Source organism: Pogonomyrmex barbatus, unplaced genomic scaffold, assembly GCF_055798465.1.
Source record: "Pogonomyrmex barbatus isolate J1 unplaced genomic scaffold, ASM5579846v1 scaffold6, whole genome shotgun sequence".
Taxonomy (NCBI): Eukaryota; Metazoa; Arthropoda; class Insecta; order Hymenoptera; family Formicidae; genus Pogonomyrmex; species Pogonomyrmex barbatus.
This window is the reverse complement of record NW_028297160.1, coordinates 5,472,812-5,496,994: the sequence shown is the minus strand read 5'-3', so window position 1 is coordinate 5,496,994 and position 24,183 is coordinate 5,472,812. Positions and strand designations below refer to the sequence as shown.

The following is a 24,183-nucleotide window of genomic DNA, read 5'->3' as shown; positions in this document are numbered from 1 at the left end:
GGGCCCCAAAGTATTCATACGATGGCACACTCTACGTTCACTCATACGTTCGCTCGATATAAGACATCTAACCTCTTATTTTTACTTCTTGTTATTGAAGTTGGAAAAAAGAATAAATATTAATATCAAAACATAATAGTTTATAAACATATTAGAACAGGTTTCGGAATTTGGGCTTGCAAATTTGCTAATGGTGGCAGGATTCTGTTGAGATCATTGATAAAAGAATATATATTACATATATTATGTTATGGAAACAATATATCTCAATAGTCTAATCCATTACATTGGCTGGTTTATCCAATGAAATTTTTTTAATGGAAGACTATTAAATAGCTTATCAATTAGCAATGTACTATTGAGTGTTATCTGTTACAGATTATTTACTAACTAATGTCATCAAAACTTTTGTAATCTATAATATAGAAATAACAAATTTCATCCACAGGGGAATGACTGATTCGTCGTTTGGGCTTAATTCGTTTGAGAAGCCCGAGAGTGGTCATGGCCGCGTTTTAGCTGTAACTTTATTCGCGTAGATAATGTGCACAATTTTGTGGTCAATGCAATTCTGTGCACAATTGTGTGTTCCGTGCTAGACGCAAGAGTAATAAAGATGGACAGTCGTGTCCATATCATCTTTATCATTCTTGCGTCTAGCACGGAAGAGAACTACAAAATCGTGTACATTACTCATTACCGCGAATAAGGTTATAGCTAAAACGCGGCCATGACCACTCTCAGGCTTCTCTTTGGCGTCTCTCTTACGCATTTCCAATGGAGAAATAAGAATAAAAAATAAAAACAGGAAAAATATTAAGATTTGGAAATAAAAATTAAGAACAGAGATTAAACGTGATGCAAAAAATGGACGCAAGTAAATAGAATATACAAGATACAGCTATGTCTTGTCCATTTTTTGCGTTATGTTTGCGCTGCGTTCAGGGAAGAGAGGGGGTCAATCGTGTACTTTGAAACAAGATGGAAATTATAACAGTGAGGAAATTCACTAGAGTATTTGCAATTTCATATCAAAAACTAATAAGTTTATTTATAATTTTGATTTGTTTCAAAAATTGTTACACAATTGACCTTCAACAAAAGAACAATTTTGCTACGCGTGGCGCCCAATTGGTCAATTTAAAATAAAATTATTTTAAATGATTGGTTGATTCAGGAAAATCTCTAAGCATCGGTTGCTGTAAGTGGCTGTGTCCAATTGTAACATGATCAAACAAGACCAATCACAGACGGATGTGGGGAGAATACTTGATTGTGATTGGCTCATTCTTACGGTTTACGGTCACGCACCGACACACGACTCATTGTAGAACAGCCTTAATCTCAGTCCACAATAAATATTTAATCTTTAAGCTGTAAGAAATTGACCAATCATAGTCGATTATTCTTTTCATATTCGATTATGATTGGTCAATTTCTTAATTCTTAATACTTAAATCATCTATTGTGGAGCGACACTAATCAAAAAACGCTTAATATCCCGGTTCGCGAGATAGACCGCTGCATTTTTTTGTCAGATTCTTTTATTTTGAGTGAAACCGCATCGATTGAGCCAATCGAAGATGAAGATCGTATTCTAAATAATTACCCTATTTTTTGTAGCTAAAAATTCGTATTTAATGTAAATTCATATTTAAAAACTTTTGATGTAGCCCACAGTGCAGAACACAAAATCAAAATATTTATGTCAACATGTATGGCCTATATAAATATCAAAAAGAATATGTTGTTCAAATACAAAATAAACATAATAATAAAGAATTGGTTGTACAAAGTGGTGAGTTATTAAGGTTCTTAATTTATATAATAGTAATTTATATAATAAAGTTATTAAGATTTATAATTTATATAATAATCTTTAAATGCTAACAACTTTCAACTAAGTTTGAAAATTTTTTTCTAATGAATTAAATTCAAAAATTATAACTTAAATATTATAATTTGCAATTATATAAAAAAATGTTTTATTTAATATATTTAATATAATAGATTCTTTTCGATTGTATTACAAATTGTTTTTAGGAAAAGAATAAAAATAGTTCTTGATTCACAGATAATCGTGATATACTTGACAGCATAACGAGAAACTTAAATTTGAAAATACCATTGGTGCAATTAAACAAAGATATTGGTGAGTTTTAATTTCTATTCACATAATAATAAGGAAATATATTCATGGCTTATTATAATACTCTTTCTTTTTTTAGTCGATAATGTTGATACACCTAAACATATTTTTGGAATGACAAATAATTTACAAGTATTTTCTATTGAAGATATAATTAAGCAATCTGAGAGAAATATTAATAACAGTTTTAATCTAGATTGTAATGTAAATCCAATAATTTCATTTTCACTAGAAGAATTGAATGATACAGATGTAGTGAATATTGATTTAAGTCAAGATATAGAAAGAGAAAACATAAGTAATAATATTGTATCTGATAAGTATTACAGTATTAATACTAATAATAGTACAGGAAATAAAGATAATAATTACCAAAATAATAACAGCACTGACAATATAAAATTACATGAAGATGTTAATATGAGCTCAGAACTACTCTGTATAGATAACTTTGTCAGTAACGATAATACAAATGAGGATTCTAATAATTGCTATAATGAAAATTTGGAAGAAGAAGATAATATTCTTACGCAATCATCTTTGACAGAATCTAATAATACTACACAGAATAGCCTAGAGACTTGGTTAAATGTTTCTCAACAGAAAATTTGTGATGATACAAATTTACATGTTGACTATTCAAAATCTTACTCAGAGAAACGAAATTTTTGTTGTTATTGTAAGAAAATGCAATCAAAGATAAGCAGACATCTTGAAAACATACATAAAAATGAAGAAGAAGTAAAAAAATTTGCTTCATTACCAAAAGGTACAAATACTCTGCAAATATGTGCGTGTGTGTGCGTGTACGCATATATATATATATATATATATATATATATATATATATATATATATAAGATTGGACAAATATGTTTTTTGTGAGTTTATTATTAATTTTAACATATATCAATTCATTTGTTAACAAGTTGTTCAGTTAACAATATTCGATCTCATTTGAACATTTATATCAATTTATTCAACGGAATTTTTTTAATGAAAAATGAATGAATTATAATTTTAAAATTATTTGATTATTTGGATTTTATATAATATGTAGAATGAAAAAAAGGATGTGTATGCATGTACATATGCATATAAGTGTGTATGTGTGTGTGTATTATTACAAACAAAAATGTATACTAATGTGAATATTTGTATTTAGGAAATAAATGAAAATGATTTGTATTTAGGAAATAAATGAGAATCATATGTGTCTTTGATTAACTTTTTCACGAAATTTATTTTAAACTGAAAATGTGAATTTTTATCTTTATTATAATTAAAATTATCATCTCATTAATCTTATTGGCCTCTCCTTTCGAACCATTCTGTAAAATATTGAATATTTATTAGTAAAACTATATGATGAAAATTATAGAATGTATTTATATGCTTGGTATTTTTATTATAAATTTAACACCGAATCTTACCTTGTTTTAATAATTTTTTTATTTTTATCTTTTCTATTAGGTAATAAAGAGAGACAGAAAATTATTGAGAATCTTAGACGGAAAGGTAATTTCATATTCAATACCGATCCTGCATACAATACAGGAAAACTAATAGTTTGTAGACGACCGACAGAATCTACGAAAAAGACTGCATGTGATTTTATATGTTGTCCTGGATGTAAAGGCTTTTTCACTAAAAATAATTTACGTCATCATTTTAAAACATGTGTACAAAAGAAAGTTGGTCGATCAGCCCAAATACTTGGAAGAAAGATTCAAGGTCGAATTCACGAATGTGCAAATTCGACTTTAAGAAATATAGTATTTCCAACATTAAGAGAAGATGACATAACCAGATTAATTAGATATGATGGACTACTAATCACTTATGCTAATAAATTATGTATAAAATACAAACAACCTCAACAAAACAACATTATTTTGATACGATCTCGCTTAAGGCTACTAGGACGATTTTTACAGGCTCTTCGAAAAATTAATAAAAATGTGACGGATTTCTTCAGTCTTTATCATCCATCGGTATATGATGATTGTATCACCACTATAAATAAAATGGCAGACTTCAATAAAAGTGCAAAAATTTATGCAACTCCTTCTGTTGCATCATTACTTGGTATACTTTTAAAACAAATAGGGAATCTAAGTATCACTGAATGCATAAAACAAAACAGACTGGAAAAAAAAACAAACGTAGAAAACTTTTTAAAATTACTACAAGATGATTTTGTGCCTATTAATAAAATTATTGAAAAATCTATGTTACAAGCTAAACACCGTCAAGTACAAGAATTACTTTCATTAGACGATATTAATTTATTGCATACTTTTTTACAAACTAATAGACGTTTAGCATTTGAACGACTCAATAATGTATTTACATATGATACTTGGCAAGAATTAGCACAATTTACTTTGATATCCATTCAAGTATTTAACAGACGAAGAGTTGATGAAATAGAACGTATGTCTATTAACGATTTTACGAATCGAGAAAATATAAACGGAACGAATCCAGATTTACTTTTATCAGATGAAGCTCGAAAAGTATGTTTTTAAATGTTTCAAGTGTCTCTATTTATTTTTGTATAAAGAAATCATAAAAGTTTCAAAATTATGGATTAGTGAAGAAAATATAATAAAAGACAAATATATCTAACTTCAGTAATAGTAGTAATTTTCTGAATATATGTCGCAGATTGATATAAAAAAATAAACGTACCAACTACATCAATGATTGTGTATTTTAGATGAAAAGAATAATTTAAAATAAGTTAAAAATAAATTAAATTCAACTTTTATTTTAAAAAATTTTAATAAAAAATTTTTTATAATGAATTTCTATTTGATATGACACAGTAATCATACAGTAAAAAATAGTTCTTTAAGAAAGACATTGAGACTAATTTGATATGACAAATGATATATTTAAAATTGTTAGAAATAATTTGATCCTAAAAAAAAATTTTTTTTTAATTTTAAAAGTTAGTAGAATCTTAAAAATTTTTTTATTTTATATATTATGTAATTTTTTAATTTTGAAAGCGAGTTTTTCAAAATAACATCTTGTATGAAGAGATTTTATATTTTTTTATTTCCTTTTTTTTACAAGAAATTACTCTGATCGAACTACAATTATTGAGTTATATTATTGTGTATTTTCTTTCTTCTAAGTTTTTGATATGTATTTTTTATATTAATCAAAACATTCAATATGAGTTGATAATATATATATTCTGATTTTACCTGCTAATTAATTACATTTGATTTATATTTATATAATAATTTATATTAATACAGTAATTTACTTGTGAATAGACAATATAAATTTAAGAAAAATATAAGAAATTAAAGAAAAAGTATATTAAAATTAATATTAGTATACAATTTAATTAAAGTATATTAATTTTAATTAAAGTCAGAAATTAGGAAGATCAATCTGCGAGTATTATTTAATATATATTAATATTGGTGACTATTATGTGTGAACATAATATATAAAAACTTACATATTAATAAACACAATTATATGTTTCAGATAGCAGAAAAATATATAAGATTTCGTATCAGAGGAAAATTTGGAAAACCTGTATTTGTTGTTTTGGATTATGAGATGAAAAATTGTATAGATTTACTTCTACAATATCGCAAGAAAGCAAATATACCCGAGGAAAATCCATATATCTTTGCCCTACCAGGTTATAATAACAAAAAATTTAAATTTATAAAGGCATGCGACTTTTTATCTATATTACTCACTAGAATGCAAAGCAGGGATGCTACTTATAGATTACAAGATGCAAACTTTAGCAATCATATTGCAACAAGATGCGTTACATCGAATCTATCAGAACATGATATAACACAATTAGCAAATTATTTAGGGAATGAAGCTATTAACGAAATTATTCTTATGCAACTTTTTTGTCATTCTACGAATATTCCACGAATTGAAACATTTCAAATAGAGAATCACAATAGATAGAAACGACAATGATAATTCATATACTAATCAACAGTGAGTACATGTATTTCAATATTTGTATGTGTCATAATCTTATATTATTTTTAATTGTATTTTTTAGATTTTATATTACGTATGTTTTTTGTAATAGATTTCAACTTTTTTATAGTATCGCTATATGATGCCACAAAAAGAGAAAAATGAATAGAAAAATGCAATATGGTAATGACTTTTTCTTTTTCTTTTTTTTTTTTATCACTTTTCCGCGATGTCGATTGATTCTCTCGCTGCGTTAACTTCGTGAATAGCTGTCATTATATTAATTTCACAGAGGTCGTTTTGACAATTGTGTATCAAGAAATTAAAAATATTATAGTATAACAGTAGTATAATAATATTATAATAGTATATAATAGTATTATAATAGTATATAATAATATCATAATAGTATTATAATAATATATAATAGTATTATATTAATTTTGCTCTTGTGTTGAAAAAAATAAGTAGAGTGCGTGCGCAGCACGCGTTTGTAATGTCTAATATACATAAAAGAACATCGTTTATCTTGAACAGAGCAAATAGAGATTAAAATGAGAAACGAATGTTGAATTGTCGCTCAATTTTATAAATTAAAAATTGGATATTTCAAATCTTCTAAAAGTCTGAGTCACTAATAGCAAAGATGATATTTTTAGAGAAATGGTATAGTTATATAATAATAATAATAATATATAATATTAAATATATAATCAATTTTCTAAAATCAAATAATATATTTTTACAGAAGTCATTGTCATAGAACACTATCATAGATTACTGTACAGAGTGTCTCATAATTAATGTATTTATGATATATGATATATGATATATTGATTGTGCACAGGCAAAACAAATTAAACTAAACAAAAAAATGATTTATTGTTTTGCTATTTTCATAAAATTAATTATGAGTTATTAATTAATAAATATCGCCGATAAAGGTAATCCATCCAGTGTTACACGCGTTCGCGGTTGCTAAGTGCACAGCAGAATGTTTGGAAGTGTAATTTTTAAATGATAGAGCATCTGATTGTAATGCATCTCCAAAACATCTCGCTGTGTTCTTATTCAACTCCAAATGCTTGTAATAGCTATGCTTGCTATGCTGATCTTATCTCACCATGCTTGCATTTGCTGATGAACTAGATCATATGCGTTTATTTTTATTAATTAAGTTATTACTAATTGCGAAAATCGCAAAATAATATGAGACTTTTCCATTCACATCCGCTCTACCTACATAAGCGATATGAAACATATTTTATATATTTATTTAATTACGGTGTTTTTATATTCATATGTTTTTTTTCTCTTTATATTGAAACAATTTGTGATTGAAACAATTATTAAAATTTTTTTTTATAGAATGAAATTGTTTTAATTCTATATTTTTCTTCTTAAAAAATTTAGATTAAATATAAAAAAGTATAAATTTTTCACATTTTGTAATAAAAGATGTAATTTGTTAATTTATTATAGAATAAAGAACTCGTAATAGGATAATATTTGATTACTGATAATATCGATCTAATAAGAATTTTTATTTTATTACGCACGCACGCACACAAGAAAACAAACTTGAATATGTAAATAATATATTTTACTTTGTAATTGTCATTGTGTGTAATATATAGCAAATCGAATATTTTTTATTTGAGTTTTTATGTGTAGTCCAAGAGAACTTTTCACACAAATTATCTATTAAAAAATGTTTTAAAATATTTCTCATAGTCTTCTTGCATTTTCACCAAATTTTGTGATTTTATTTACCTATAAATTTACTTACAAAATGTAAATATTAAAAATGTTTATTACATTTATCAAATTATGTGTTGAATTATGAATTGGAAATTTAACCAAATGATAAACAAATTGAGATCGAATTGATTGAATTAAATTGGTCTTAAAAACTTATAAAATGTTTCCTAATTTTTTTGTCTCTATAGAAATCTTAAAATAAATTCTTCAATTGTATTAAAAGATATATCAAATTGTCGTTCGATTATTTCTGTCATTCACAATATATTGTTTTTTTCGGGAGTCGTAATTACATTGATGAAAACTAATTTTCTTGATATATTTGATAATATTGTACAGATTGCATTTATAAAGTAATAATATTATTTTACATTATTGTTAAAGTGCATTTTTGTCTAGTCATTTATTATAGGAGAAACTCGAATATGTACATCTATTTAAGAAACAATAAATGAAATGAATATAATATCATGAACTAATTATCTGTTTTAACAGTATGTAAATTTTTGTAAAATTTTTTTAATAGTATCTTGTCGATGTATGCACAAGAAACATATTTATATGAGTAATTTGTATTTATATATGAGGGAGTAAGGACCATGGCATACAAAAAAAACTTAAGCAATAAGGAAATCAACGTTGTACATTTGCTATTGCTTATGTTATTGCCTTACGTTCTCGATTATGATTTGCTTACTGCTTAAGTTTTTTATGTACTATGGCCTTAATTTGTAACATATACATATATCATACACATATCATATACATATATATTCGATAATTTTATATTATTACTTGGTACATAGTACTTTACAAATTTGTAAAAGATCGGACAGTATTATCTGCCTGGAATAAATTGTGTATTTCTTGATAAAGATTATAAAAGTTGAGCAATTCACTTATTTAACGATAATATTATAAATTGCAGTTTTTGTCAGAAAAAAATATCAAATAACTTAGAAGTCACAAGATTTGCATCTTTCTCTTCAAATATATATATATAATTTCTCTTCAGCAAAATTATTTCACATACGATTTAATATGCTTTGAATTGATCGCAGATTTGTTATTTCTCTTTCGAGATCTCCACCATTAGGTTTACTAAAAAGAGTTGTTAAACATTTCGAGATAACATCCTGACATTTTGTTATTATTTTTCTCCTACGGTAAAGAAAATTCTGAATTAGTATCAAATTTAACATAGTGATTTTGACTATGATTAAATACGAAAAATGTTTTATTTCTGTTTAAATTATTATTATTATTTCGATTTAAAACAACATTTCTTTATTTGGACAAATTTTTTTTTTTCTTAGACTGAAGTACAGCAAAAATTTTATATTTTGATAATACTCACCTGACAAAACTATTCGTTAGTGTTTTATTTTTTATAAAATAATTTACTAAATTTGCTGTTGATTCAATTAGATGAAATTCGTTGCCTTCATTTAACCAAATACGAGTATTTTTTCCAATCATTCTGAAGATAATATATATAAAATATGATTATTTCATGATATTAGAATATAAAAATTTACATTTGTCATACTTACTTATCATAAATGTCCAAGAGATCTTCCATTGCTACTCCCAATTCTAAGAAAGATGTTATAATACTAGTATTAGTTACTTTATATTTACATGCCTTCATTTCCAATTGTTTTACCAGAAAATCTAAACACAAAGAAAGAATTTGTGAAAATTGTATATATCAATATAAAATTTAATATTAATATAAATTTTGATATGAAATATAATTACCAATAGGGAAACAATGGGGTGATCCAATATATTCTTGACCAAGTAATTTAATTTTACACATTAAAATGATCATTTTGTCTTCATTTGATGGTTCTGTTGCATTTTCTAATTCTACAATTAAGAATTCATTAAAAAACGAGAAAATGGTAACATTTGTATAAAAGAAATGTCATTCAATACCATTATCAATAATATTAGTCCAAATTCCTTTAATTAACATGTCATCTTGATGACCTGAGCAATGAATTATAGCCAGTTTGCATTCCCAAAGTTGTAAAGGTTCTGCATATTCTTCATACAACTATAATTAATATATTTAATTATTAATATATTAAAATATCAAAAATAGAATGTATTAATAAAATAAATATCTAAAATTACAAACCTGTGTAATATCGAGCAATGAAGAATTTAGTCTCAATTTTGCATCTGCAACTATTATTGAATCGAACAGATTTTGTTGATTGGTGATAATCTCAAGTATCTATTAAATATTGAGAAAGTAAAAACGAGAAAGTAAAAAATTATTAGTGAATATAACATTTCAAACTTATTTAGATATTAGAATGTATATGTGATACCAAATATTTACAGATAAATACAGAAATAGTTTACAATCTAGATTATTTTTCTAAATATTTCTATCTTCAAGATATATAATGATCTCAGACAATTGCAAGAGACATAATTTAGATAAGATCAAATCTTGTATATTGTATCTATGAGAACAGTTTGGAATATGTACTTGTTGTTGCATTCTAGCTACTTCTAATTTATCTTCCAATTCACGTAAAAAGATTCCAAGATAAGGAGCATATCCAGTTTGATCACTTCGCATACATACAACTGCTCGTGCTAAATATTCAACTCGCTTTGCGAGTGATATCTCTGATCTATAAAAAATAAAATTTTTATATTTTTCAAACGATATATATATTGTGCATATACATACCCGACTTTGCTAGCTAAAGAATCTAAGATTTTTGCCGCAGCTGCATGATTCTTATTTCTTTCGTAGAATTGCCAAAGTAACTCAGGTGCGTCGACGCGATTGAGGTAAGTTTCTAATGAAGGTGCAGCAAATGCAACTAATTCACCGTGAAGTCCTCGTTCTATCATCCAAGTGTAAATAGAAGAATGAAGAGTCTCACATGGTGCATGTAACGCATCGTCTATAATTTCATGTAACTAAAAAAATATGTTAATGTATAATGTGCTATGTCAAACAAATAAATCTTATATTACATACTATTTCTTTTGCTGGCATTATTACAGTAGTTGACACAGTTTGTAAAGGAGGCCCCGGCTTGCTTGGTATAGTTGGTGTTAAAGGATTAGAAATACTCTGATGGTATAAGTGATCTAACATCGTGGTGAATTCCTTATAAATCTCTGATCTATTAATAATATAAAACTGGCATTATGTTGTTATTACCTGCGACTATCCACAAGAATATATACTATATTGTTGTTATATACCGTTTCGTAAAAGCCTGTTTTCCTTCTTGATCTTCTCTAGGTTCGTTGTTTTTGTAATAATGCGAGGCAGCATTGTTGGGATCTATTCTTTCTGCGCAACAGATACATAATTCAAGTACACCCGTGTAAAACTGGCATGCAACAAACTGTTGACATACTGCATTCAAGTTTAATCTGGGCGCCACCTCTTTACAAAGCTACGAATGTATTTAATAAACAAGTTAGATTAAACATTAACTTGCACAAATAATATAACTTACCGTTAAAGCGGATTGAAGATAACATTCTTTTTCCTCAGGATTTGTACATCCCTTTGCTTTTAAAAGAATTTCATTTGCCTAAATTTATAAAGATAATTATATTTAGATATAATTCTTTTATATTTATAAGTTAAACTACAAAAAAAATATATTTATGTTACCTTAGAACAAACAGCATCTTCAGATCTATATAAATTGGGACAAACTTCTCTTAATTTTGCACTAACGGAATCCACTGATGCGTTGTCCCCAAGATAACTACAAGATATTATATATTAATTATAAATAACTAGAGTAATTTTAAAATTCATAAATTTACCTATCAATTAAATGAATGATAAGTAGAGAAGATATTTCATGGCCTATTAAAATTAAATCTCTGAAAGTAGCTGTAGAAAACTGGGTAATTTGATCCTGTAAAATATAATTTTTATATGAGCAATTTATTATGTAGAAAATTTTTATTTATGCTAATAAAAAATTTTTTCATAAAAAGCTTCATTTTTTTAACTAAAATTAGATAATCACTTTTGACAAACAGTTGACGATGTTATTTAGTTGATTTTCGCATAATATTTTCCATAAACCCAAAACCTCACATGCATGAGTAATGAAAACTTTTAAAGCATCCAATGAGTTTCTTTCTTCTACAATTGGTTCTTGAAAATGACTTTGAATCGTTGTTTCAAAACCATTTGTTAAACTTCTACTACTCGTACTTTGCCTGTAAAGATATATATATTTAGATATATATATATATATATATATATATATATATATATATATATATATATAAAATTTTTTTTTTAATTTATATTTTAATTTTTGATGATTGATTTTTTTTAAATTAATTTATTATGATCTAATAAAATTATCATTTATTAAATCAAAGAATGTTTTTTAAACAATACGTACTGTTTTGTGATATGCGTATTTTTATTCAAAAAACATCTTAACGCTTGTAGATGACCTAAAATCCAAGCTATTTGCGTCGCTGGTACTACGCTAGATATCTGGAATCAAATAATACTTATAAATATTAAAATTTCAAAAATTCAATTATTAATAATAAAATTTTATCTCATATTTTCCACGTAAAATTTTAATTAATCCAGAAATATTTGTTAAAAACTGTATATGTACACTCTTTATACTTACTACATTTTTGTTACATATTGTTTCCTGTTTTATACATCGTACATTCCATATAGGACGGAGTATTCTTCCTACATACAGATATAATCCGCTATGTTTTGCAGAAAAATGTTGCAAACCAATGTCTGTACTAAGACCCATTTGTGCTGGTGATCGGAAGGATTGAGTTCTAGAATCGAAGCTTGGTACTCTAGGCGTAGATGTGCGTAAATCTGCTATATTAAAATTTATTTCTAACATAAATTAGATGTGCGACATTTAAATTTTCAATTGTACAATAATTTGAACATAATTTTGAACATAATTTTGAGTTGTACAATAATATTGAATAATAATATACCTGGAGTTATGGTAGGAAAACCGCTATGCACATCAATTGAAGGACCTATTCCTGTTATTCTTTGACCACCATATAAGAAGAACGCACGAGTTGCCCATTCTGATAACTAACAATCATAAAGATGTTTGTGTTATTAAGATAGTAGCATATGTAATATGTTACATAATGAAATACATAACTATAAACAAAATTATATAAAAATATATATTTCTTTACCTGAGCATTCTGAGAACTTTCAAGCGTTGCCAAAATTAAGCACGTAGCACATGCTTGTTCTAGGGATTGTGATTGAAAATATGCGCGGACTACTTCAGTGTCAGGTCCCCGTTGTTCTAAGAGAAGTTGTTTCAATATATCTACAGGACGTACTTGCATTAGGATTATCGCTCCCTATAATAAAATAAACAGAAAAATAAATTATATATATATATATATATATATATATGGAGTCTCATGTTAAGTAACCTCACGTAGAAACGGTCATTGTTAACAAATATTAAATTCAATTTAAATTCTTATTCCATATATATATCTTGGTTTTAAAAAAGGACTATTAATAATGTTTTCTAAATAATAAAAAGTTAAAAATACTAATATACAAACATGAAACGTGAATGCGATAATACAAAAGAAAAGGAGAAACCATTGCAACACTTATTTTTATTTTTCCGGAAACATTTTTCTCATAAAAATCCTAATTTTTAGCATTGCAGAATATAATTAAAATATATTTTATTAAAATATAATAAAAATATACCTGTGCTGTTAAAAATATAAATTTCCTTGGTGGTTCCATATGTTGACGCACTAATAAGGGAGGCTCACCCTGAGTACTACTTTGCTTTTCTATGTGTATAGCTGAATCTCTTATGATCTCTTCCATAGCCCAAGCTGGGCTATCAAGAGGTAAGATGCTCTGAGTTTCAGCCAAATAATTTGTGAATGGATAAGCATCATTACTCAAACACCATGCGGTTTCCGTATCACCACCGCAAACGAGAAAAAGAGTTCCTAAAAAAAATATTCCAATGTAATGAATTACATTCACATTATATACTATTCGTATTATTGTAGAAAAAAATAGTTTACCTTTTCGATAATATGCCATTTGTACTTTTCGTGGTCTCATTACTGGAGCATTTGCAGCATAACCTGGTGGTAGCCTGACATGTATCAATTGTAAACCTTGTGGTCTACATGATGGATTTGTAACTGAAGTGCAACTAAAATAAAACCGAGTTCCTGTTGCTGCAACAACGACCAAATTCAGATGTACCGATTCGGATTCCATTATAGCTGATATGCTTACGAGAGGTCGAAAGTTGTTACTATCCAGAGTCCTAAAAGAGAAAAATTATATTAATTCAATTGTTAGTAAGTTATGCAATATTAATAAAAGATTACTTACTTAACAACATGTACAGTGTTTTGTACCAAAGAAGCTTGAGATAACGAAGTGATTTTAGATGCGCCATTATTATCAATATCCCAAACTGTAATCGTGCCTCTATCACCTAAAGTGTACAAAATATTACGCGAATCGTCCACAGATATTTGTATTATGGCTTCTTCTTCTGACAATGCCATAGTAACAAATGATGGCACTAGAAATGATAATGGACCTTCTGAATGATTAATCTTTTTACATCGTTTACCAAACCAGCTACTCTCTGCCTGCATGCAAAAGGATTCATTGATATAAAAATTGAGAAAAATAAAATCATTTAGTTTCTAAGATCTTGATTTAAAACTTGAAGGATTTCCAACCTGGTAATATATTTCAAATAGCGATCCATTTCTACCACCGAGAAAAATTCTGCCACTATTGGTATTAGCAATTGTAGTGATTCCTATCCCATCAGTAGTCACAGTAAAGATTGGTTCTGGGACTAACTGCATTTCTACAGATATACAAAGAAGCATAACAATTAAATTTAATTAAAGAATGATTATTAACAAACAAATAAATTGAATATAATTAGAAATTATTACCTCCCCCTTCATCAGGTATTGTAACACCAAGAATGGTTATTTCTACTGTAGTTGTAAGAATTAACAAATATTTTACATAACTTTGGAAGATTCCTGTCTTAGGTTTTACCAAACCTACACTTATAATAGTTTCATTTAAACCATCAAAGTAAGCGACATCAGACCTATATCATTTCAAAGTAAAAATTTTAATTTTATACATTTATAAAAAAAATCATCTTCATTAATAAAATTAAAAACATTAATACTTACTCATTTTCATATGACCACAAATAAATGTCGCTATCAATTGTGAGCCAAGCTTTTGAAATTTCAGTAAAAAGACCCATCATGCAATGGCATTGCATATCTATATTTTCATTAAGGGCCAGATAAGATGTTTTTCATTAATATTCATAAATCATCTGACATAGAAATATAATATCTTAATTCTTATCATTCAAAAAATACAAAGGATACGACCAAAGTGTTCCATTACTTCAGAAGGCAAAGGAATTTTACTATGTATCTTTATTTGGCTAATATTTGTTAAAGCCATTGATGCACCATTTAAATTAGGATAATCATGATCATCAAGACCACTAACAGTTGGTCCTCCTATAGGAAATATATTAATTATAATTAATATATTTATATTAATTTATATTTATATTAATTATAATTAATTTATTCTCCAAATAACATTAATATTTTTCAGATTATATTTCTAGACATCACAAACTTATTAGATAAAATTCATAAATGTAAAGCTTACCTTGTACATTATATCGCATGAGATTAATTAAGGATGGAAAATTACTATCTGCAATAATATGTTTATCTACCATTTTTCCAGCCATCTCTAATGAGTCTAAGTGTATTTTTAATGGTTCCATTTCTGTAAGTGTGGTATTTCTCATTTTGTGAAAATATTACTGTAAAAGAAGACAAGATATAACTCAGTTTCGAGTAACATGGTACTATGTAGATCTTAAGACATTAACTCATATCTTTTTTCAATTATTTTTGGTATCGAATAAACGTAAGAAAAATGTCATCATGTGCTTATTATCTTTAAATTGTAAAAACAAAGTAATTAAAAGATAGATTTTAACACAAGGCAATGAATGGTGTGTGATAACTAAAGTAAAGAGTGTTTTAAAGGGAAAAAAGACAAAGTATAGGTTAGATTGGAAAATATGCACCTTTCGTTGAAATCAATAAATGCGATGTCTTTGAGAGCACATAATAATCTAAGATGAATTAATACAGTACGTATTCATACAAGATACTTACGGATTTGGTACAACTATTCCGATATAGATAGAGAAAAAATATCAAACATAACCCTAATACTTTTATTCGCGCCAGATCGGCACGTTCGAATCAACACAACGGCAACTAACGGTATTTACTCATAGCATTCTTATGCGCATGCGAAAACTCCATAATTGATTTATTCTTGAACCGCATTTTTTTGAACGTTTATAATGCAACATTATATTGCATTATTGAATGTATGGATTGCATTTATATTTTGAGGTAATTAATCCTCTATCAATAGGAAATTTGAAATCTCTCTTTGAATATGAATTTTAGGACAACTGATAGAGAAATAACAAGGTTTATCATTTCCATCTAAAAAACTTCTACAATGAAAAATTTGTTATTAAAAATTGCACAAATGTATGAAAATGTTTTCAGATTTTTTATATAGTTCCATATAACAAAGTATAAATTATAGTGATTTTTAAAACTTAAAAGATTGTTAACAATTAATAAACTCAATGCTAGATGAATACAATATCCAACTCAAAAATTATGAGATTTTATAAAAAATAAAATAAGGATCTGCAGATATATCGATTTAATTAATTCAGCAGAGTAATATATCCCGTTTCATTATCATTAGCTTTCTAGAATGAGAAATAAGGAAAGAAAGATAAAGGATGATGGTGTAATTGTAAAAGATTTTATATAATCGAAGAAACCACACAGTCGAAATTTTTGTATAATTTTATATTTAAAAAATAATGTTGCTTGCTTTATTACAGCTCTGGTAAAGAGTAAATTTATATAATAATAAGACAGTCTGACATAATAATAATCATATCACATGTTTTTAATGAATAAACATTTTAAGAAAAAGTTAATAATTTTTATAATGGAATGCTAGATGAACACAATTATATTTCGATGTTATTGAAGAAATTATTTATTAAAAAGAAATTGTTTTAATAAAAAAATCTTGTATTATCATCCAAATTGTTTGATCAAATAAGACTTCTAGATATACGACATGTATAAATGTAATGAAAATATAATTAAATGTGAGTTTATACAATGATAAAAAATAAATAACTCTTTACTTAATAAGAGAATGTCAAAAATATTTATAACTTGTATATTTAAATCATACTCTCCAATAACTCACCGCTGCTACTACTATTAGTCACAGAAGAATGTCTACTTAGTGGCGGCAATTCAAAATGCCATTTTGAATCTTTATCTGTATTAAAATCAGTTGTTTCATAATTTTGCAAAGGAGGTTTTGCTTTAATACCTAAAGTTGTAGGTCGATTAGCAGGATCCTTATCCAACATCATTTTGAGCAAATTGTACTATAAAACAGAATTTTATAATATCTAATATATAACAATAATTCCCATTAATACATCATAAATATATATCAAAATCAAATATATATCAAATGTGACATAAAACATAGATTTATTCTTTTGATTGCCTTACCTCAGCCGGGTATTTTTCTGCGAAATTTTGCGGGAAAACGGATTTTTTTAGATTCGATAACTCTACTACTCTTTCCATGTCAGTAGAAAATGGTGTAAGGAGCTCAAAGAATATTATTCCTAAAGAATATATGTCCACTTTGTAGTTGTAAATTTGGCCATTCATTTGTTCAGGCGACATGTATAAATGCGTGCCGACACATGCAGTATGTAAGCTGTTTTTTAAAGAAATATTTTCGTTTTCAGTTTCAGGTGTATGAGACTTATCGTAACTCTCAGTCATTGCGGTCACAAGACCAAAATCGCCGATCTTTATTTTATCATCGTAAGCGAAAAAGATATTCGATGGCTAAAAAAATAAAATTTTGATTACAAAATGAATAGAATGTTATAAAGATATAGAATGTTATAAAGCAGAAGAATTTAACATATTATCGCACATTTAAGAACTTACTTTTAAGTCTCGATGAATTAATCCATGTAAATGCACATACTCTACAGCATCTACTATTTGTTGAAAAATATTTAGTACCCGAGGGAAATCTCTTGTTGATGTGTGTTGCTTTAGCCACTCTCTGAGACTGAGTCTTTGGCACAATTGCATTTGTATGTATAGGAACATTTTCGCTGACTTGTGAGTGTTTGGCTTCTTATTTAAATCTAAGGAAAGTGACTTTTGTCTTTTGCGGCTTTTGTTTTCTTTTTTATCGGTTGTAACATTATTATCAGTTTCTTCAAACACAATACTTTCAGATCGATCGATTTCATTAATTTCAGACCACTCTTTTTCATTTACATTGCTTGAAGTAGATAAGTTTGAATTATCGGTACTGCAAGTATTAATGTAAATAGCATTGTTGTCATATTGCTCCTCGTTCGATTTTTCAAATGTAATGTACGAGTCGTCGTTCATGTTTATGTTATCTAGTTCTAAAGCTTCACAGGCACTTTCTACAGAAGAAGGATCAGTTTGCGTAACATTAATATACACGGAATCATCAGGTTTTGTTTCGGTCTGAGTTTCTGAAAGATATTCAGATGATGAATATTTTAATTGATTAATCCATTGTTGATCATGCTCTTCTTGCCATCCAGGTGGAGGACATTCTAACCAGGCATTAAAGTATCTTACAATATTGTGATGATCCAACTTAGCTAATGCTTTTACTTCTCTCATGACGCGTTCTCTTGAATCTTGGCTGCAATATTTTTTTTATAAAAAAAATTCCTAATTAAAATCTTATTAACATTACACACGATATATATTTGCAAATATATTAAATTTCGATAGATTCAAGAATCTTAAGAATATTACAGAAACTCATAGAAAACTGTAATATTATTGATTTAAGTAGTAAGATTGTATTGAGCACTTCAATATAATAAAAGTATAAAAAAATTATTTTATTATTTGGATTTATTATTTGGAGAAAGGTAAATACAATATTGGTTACTGTTTCAATTTCATTTAAGAGTATATCAGTTATATAAACAAAATAAGTGAAAAAAATAATTAAGTACTAACCTATTTGGCAAAGCAATTCTTTTAATAGCATAATTGCAATCATCAATTTTATTTTTGGCTTCAAAGACCACACCATACCCTCCTTTTCCCAAGCAATCAACTGGTTCAAAATCCATTAAATAACGCGATTTAAAGTTATTTACATTTTCACCATCATCATTTGTTGAATCATTTTTTTCTATTTCTACATGTCGTTCAACTATTAAAGGCTAAAACATCCACTTAATATAAAATGATATAAAAGGTAAAAAGTTAAAAAATTATAAAAATAAAAAGTAAAATAAAAAGAAAAATACAAATATGATATTAGTTTATCAATTTACTTACCGTAGGTATAGCATCTTTAACAACGATTGTCAATGAATTTAGTATACGTGTTAATGAAAAATTTAATACAATGGCAGTTCCAAACGAGATGAATAAAACTTCTCTCCTAGTAATATAACAATTAAACTTAATAAATAGTATTTAATAAAGAATAGATTTTATGTTTATAAATTAGGATTTTTAAAGAAATTTACCAGTAATACCAAAGAGATGTTCCATGAATGAATATTTTATTTTCATTTTCAGTATAATTTAATGTGGGTTTTTCCATGTCAGAAATACGCAGAATATTAGAATCATCATTACATTGCTCTGTTGAATATAAATAAAAGCCATTACCTATAAAAAAATAATTCAATAAGTTCGTTCATATTTATAGTTCCACTCTATATTCTATCAAAACTATATTTACAATCACATGTACTGGTACTTTTAAAGACACATCTAAATATTATTTACCATTAATATATTCTGAATTATATAATACAGATAATGCAGTTGCACTCTGTGCTTCATTTGTTTCAATAATAGATACTTCATCATTGTTATTTTTATCTAGTAAAGTATTTATAACAGCAGTTACTGGAATTATATAAAGGCATTAATAACCAATATCATAGCTTTGCAAATATAAAGTATAAAACAAAATGTAAGATGATTTAATAATATTAATAAATCATGTTCAGCAAAGAATTTAAGATGAAATAGAAAATAATAAATATAATATAAACGTGCTGTGTGTGTGTGTGTGTGTGTGTGTGTGTGTGTGTGTGTGTGTGTGTGTGTGTGTGTGTGTGTGCGTGGTGCGTACGCGCGCATGTGAACGCGACTGTTGACTTACCAACTGCTGGATATGGTTGCCATCGATATCTTACTTGAATAAATTTAGAATCTAATAAATTTTTATGATTGTGTTTATGACCATGGTTTTCTTGCACATACAATTGTCTTTCGTGCATGCCTATATATAAACGTGGACTAACTGAAGAATATTCCGATCCCCAGACCCACTGAGAGCTATCGAATAAATCAATTTCTTTCAAAGATCCTGGAGTTACAGTTGCAGTGTCAGCTTTTGTATCTTCGCGCCATATGGTAACAATCGGAGAATCAAACTAATACATAAAAATTATTTTGCATATTAAAAATTATAATTATTGTATTAATTTATAATACAATATAATTATTGTACCAACCTTGTATTGCCATAACTTAACGGTAGGATTACTCTTATTGATAGCCCAAACCAAACCATCTGGAATAACCACTTTGATCTCTATATCTAGAGCAACATCTTTATTAGAACAATCTGCGGAAGATACTAGTTCTACATTATGTTGTCCAACGCTGAAGTTCCATCTTCAAACAATTATATTATTTATGCAATTTATTTTTTAAATAAAAATATAATTTAATAAAAATATAATTAATTTATACCTTTCATTACCTGTACGAGCTTCTACAGCTCGCACAGTTTGTTGATGACGTTGAATAATAAGTACATCTTGTTCCATATATCTTTGTTGATCTGTATCATTATTGCATCCAGAAACCCCACATTGATATAATATTTTTCCTGTATCGGCTAACACACCTATTTTTCAGAAAATACTATGTTTTTATATCATATTAATATCAAATTTAGATAAAAATTTTTCTAATTCTTAAAATCTAACTATTCTTATTTAAGGTTAAGATCAAGATTTGAAAAGATGAGATTTTTTTTTAAATATAGTAAAATTAACTAAGGAACATAATTTTATCATCTATTATCTTTTCTAAAGTCTGAGTCTAAGAGTTTTATAATGTTTATTGATTTCTTAATACATACATATAAAAAAATATAAAAAAAATTAACTTAATAAAATGTTATAAAGAAATATTTAGCATAGGATGTTCTATGTTACAAAAAAAAACTTACCATAAGAATGTATCACTTTACCACCTGCAAAGACTAAATCATCAGAATAACGAAACGATGAATGTAATAATGTATCTGCTGTCACCGGCAGTGTTTCCAAATTTTCGCCATCAAATTTATATAAATCACCATCTAAAGATGGAATCAAACGTATCCATTGTCCATTATTGCCAAGCTGTAAATTAATGCCTTACATATTAATGCATAATTTACTTTACAAAATAATACATTATTTAAAAATGATAGTATCTAATATCAAATATAATGCATATAGAAACTTGCTTACTTCTCTGCGATGAATATTGGATGATAACATTGGTCCATCATTAAAATCCAAACTCCACAGTAAATCTCCATAGTTGCCAGCATCAATAGCTGATATTTTTCCATCTAATGTACTGACAAGCATCAAACTAGCAAAATAATGTAATAATATATAAACAAAAATTAAACAGATAAAATATTAAGATAACATAATCAATAAACCTTCCATAAAAAAATACATATTATACAGATTCAGTCATATATGTCAGGTACTAGCTAATAAAACTTAACAGAACAGAAGAGCATTATAAAAATTTATAAAAGTGAAAACATGATTATATTATGACTATGACAGAACACTTATCATTTTTTTATTCGATACTGAATCAGCAACAATAATTGGAAAAGTCACAAGAGATTAAAAATATAGAATAGAATTTATCTATACATTCATCTTCAGCCATATAGCCAAGAAGGAAACTTGATTTACAATAAAACTACTTATCCACATTCATCTCTCCACCTTATTATTTAGTTTATTCTATTCCTATTCTTACTCTAAGTTCTTTTACTTTATTTCTCTGGCTTTCATAAAAAAAATTCTACTTGTTTTTCCTATTTTACATTTAATACTTATTTATTTATTTAAACCTATCACATCCTTTTTACTTTTTTCTCTACATTCTCTTTCTCTTTCTCTTTCCTTCCATACTTTCCTTAAAATATTCCCAATCTAATTCTTCCCCTCATATTCCCTTCAAGATTACTTCTTTGTTCTTGTCTGTCAATCTTTAGTTCTTTGGTATTCTTTAATGTTCTATTATCTTTTCCCTCTCCTCTCAGAAGACTTTCTTCTTCTAGTCAATATTTGCATTATCATTTAAATTTCTATACAAGAGATTAAAAGTACTAAATGTCATTACTGATTATACAGTAACCAGAAAACGATATTATGATTCTAACAAAAATAAATTAACATTTTATACAAATTCTATCTGATTTCTATCAACAATTTTCTATTAGGTTTTTTATCAGCAAGTTTTGTATAGTTCTTATTAATAATTTGCTTTTAAATTATACAAATAGATTTTGTTTGGTTTCTATTGATGATTCAAGACATCTGATAAGAAAAGTTAGTATATATTACAAATCTAGTCTTCTATTAATTTATTAAATTCTATCAGAATTTTATCTGTTACATTTCTTTACATGTTTGTCGATATATATATTTAATTCTATATCAATTCTATTGTCATTTTACTGATAAAATGTGTAACAGATGCTTTGCAAAATCTATTTTTAACAAGTTTGGCTATCTGGATTAGGACATATATTAGACGTCTCTCATTGTTTCAATATCTTCTATGTCATATCCAGAAATTTCTAGAATTTATATTTTCAAAAACATGTTCTTACAATGTGTTTATTCTTACACGCTGGATATTTTTAAAGCCCTCTCAGGAACAAATTGGAGCAAGTTTAATGATGAAAAATTAATAAATGTTTAATAAAATGTTTATTTGATTTATCACATCAGGTGATTTTTCGGGGGTTTTTTAGTTATACATAAAATAATGCAAGATGTTTTGAAGAAATCGTTCGAAATCATGGAAAGAAACAATGCAGAAAAGAAGTCATTTGCGTTTGGCGGGAAACAATAGGACTGTCGATTACCTGCGTATATTCTTTGATTGTTCGCCGCATAATGATAGTTTTATCGTATCCTCAGCGGAGCCGAGCGAGCATGTAAATGCGAGTAACACTGTGCAGTAGAAACATATTTGCCATAAACGAGACATTTTTCATTTACAAAGTTGCACAGCATAATTCACACGTAGCATTCTGCTGCAGGTATTTCGATTATAGTTAGGTTTTATTGTGACGTTTGTTTGTTTTATTGTGACGATTATTTTACTTCTTGTTTCCAAAATAGATTTTTAATCCACTAGAGTGATTTACAGTACCCCGTTTTGTATTATTACTTCGTATATGAGATCAATTGACAAAGGACCGCAACGTAATACTCCGATATTGTTCGACACATTCAATTGACGTTGGATGATCGAATTACTGAATTTTCCTCGTGAAAACGACGTTTGGACAAAGCGCAGTCGCAACGCTACGTAAGAAACTGCGACAGCCAATCATCGAATGTTCTTTAATCTTTTGATCTTTTCCTGAAGCTGCATTCACATTAGAGGTTTTTTTTCAATATGAAAGAAAGAGGAAAAAAGATGATTGCAAGAGAAGTTTAGTTAAAGAGAAGCAGATCTTCCTTGATAGAAATATTTTATAAAATTCAATTTTGACTTCATTTATCATTTCAAAATTTTTTATTATTTTTTAACAGTTTAACACATTAAACACATTTAACACATTAATTTTTCTTATATTTCACAGTATTACATTAAATTTTATAAGGAAAATTAAGATTAATTTTCAAATATATTCAATAATTTTTCAATAATTTTCATTTTATTTTCTTTTTATTGATTTTATAATGTATTACACTTGTTCTTATGAAACTTAATGTAATATACTATAA

The 24,183-nt window shown here is 26.9% G+C and overlaps 3 protein-coding genes and 1 long non-coding RNA gene across 13 annotated transcripts; 1 reads left to right on the top strand and 3 right to left on the bottom strand.

The window, feature by feature from the left end:
* Positions 1-144: 144 nt before the first annotated feature.
* Positions 145-7,450, top strand: LOC105424228 (uncharacterized). 6 transcript variants are annotated; one of them, XM_089082814.1, is made up of 6 exons: positions 145-1,798; positions 2,075-2,152; positions 2,229-2,918; positions 3,623-4,668; positions 5,660-6,139; positions 6,873-7,450. In XM_089082814.1, the coding sequence occupies exons 1-5, from the start codon at positions 1,714-1,716 to the stop codon at positions 6,104-6,106; spliced, it is 2,346 nt and encodes a 781-aa protein (XP_088938940.1). In that variant the 5' UTR covers positions 145-1,713; the 3' UTR covers positions 6,107-6,139; positions 6,873-7,450. The 6 variants fall into 6 exon arrangements, with proteins under 6 accessions (XP_088938940.1, XP_088938938.1, XP_088938939.1 ...); XM_089082812.1 differs by having other exon boundaries at positions 6,255-7,450; XM_089082813.1 differs by having other exon boundaries at positions 6,237-7,450.
* LOC148935116 (uncharacterized) lies at positions 3,365-3,720 on the bottom strand. The gene is made up of 2 exons (XR_016140744.1): positions 3,583-3,720; positions 3,365-3,480 (listed from the first exon to the last, which is right to left on the bottom strand). It is a non-coding gene; the product is annotated as an uncharacterized LOC148935116 (long non-coding RNA).
* Positions 7,451-8,648: 1,198 nt separating the features above from the next.
* On the bottom strand, positions 8,649-17,425 carry Nup154 (nuclear pore complex protein Nup154). Of its 4 annotated transcripts, none has more exons than XM_089082806.1 (27): positions 17,286-17,425; positions 15,627-15,786; positions 15,332-15,469; positions 15,125-15,221; positions 14,873-15,036; positions 14,648-14,781; positions 14,289-14,554; positions 13,970-14,220; positions 13,638-13,891; positions 13,097-13,270; positions 12,881-12,986; positions 12,544-12,755; positions 12,301-12,398; positions 11,914-12,109; positions 11,705-11,799; positions 11,547-11,643; positions 11,386-11,463; positions 11,126-11,322; positions 10,896-11,043; positions 10,599-10,834; positions 10,392-10,539; positions 10,032-10,130; positions 9,827-9,947; positions 9,647-9,757; positions 9,439-9,559; positions 9,243-9,365; positions 8,649-9,046 (listed from the first exon to the last, which is right to left on the bottom strand). In XM_089082806.1, the coding sequence occupies exons 2-27, from the start codon at positions 15,769-15,771 to the stop codon at positions 8,911-8,913; spliced, it is 3,945 nt and encodes a 1,314-aa protein (XP_088938932.1). In that variant the 5' UTR covers positions 15,772-15,786; positions 17,286-17,425; the 3' UTR covers positions 8,649-8,910. The 4 variants fall into 4 exon arrangements, with proteins under 4 accessions (XP_088938932.1, XP_011632654.1, XP_011632653.1 ...); XM_011634352.3 differs by lacking the exon at positions 17,286-17,425 and adding an exon at positions 16,148-16,287 and having other exon boundaries at positions 12,544-12,752; XM_011634351.3 differs by lacking the exon at positions 17,286-17,425 and adding an exon at positions 16,148-16,286.
* LOC105424229 (eukaryotic translation initiation factor 2-alpha kinase) lies at positions 16,362-23,764 on the bottom strand. Of its 2 annotated transcripts, XM_089082810.1 has the most exons (14): positions 23,313-23,764; positions 21,661-21,787; positions 21,375-21,549; positions 20,891-21,047; positions 20,650-20,812; positions 20,295-20,568; positions 19,913-20,035; positions 19,648-19,792; positions 19,454-19,559; positions 19,127-19,335; positions 18,056-18,800; positions 17,603-17,950; positions 17,286-17,472; positions 16,362-16,500 (listed from the first exon to the last, which is right to left on the bottom strand). In XM_089082810.1, exons 1-14 carry the CDS (start codon positions 23,435-23,437, stop codon positions 16,490-16,492), a joined length of 2,895 nt encoding a protein of 964 aa, XP_088938936.1. In that variant the 5' UTR covers positions 23,438-23,764; the 3' UTR covers positions 16,362-16,489. The 2 variants fall into 2 exon arrangements, with proteins under 2 accessions (XP_088938936.1, XP_011632657.2); XM_011634355.3 differs by lacking the exon at positions 16,362-16,500 and having other exon boundaries at positions 16,856-17,472; positions 23,313-23,763.
* Between the last annotated feature and the right edge of the window lie 419 nt (positions 23,765-24,183).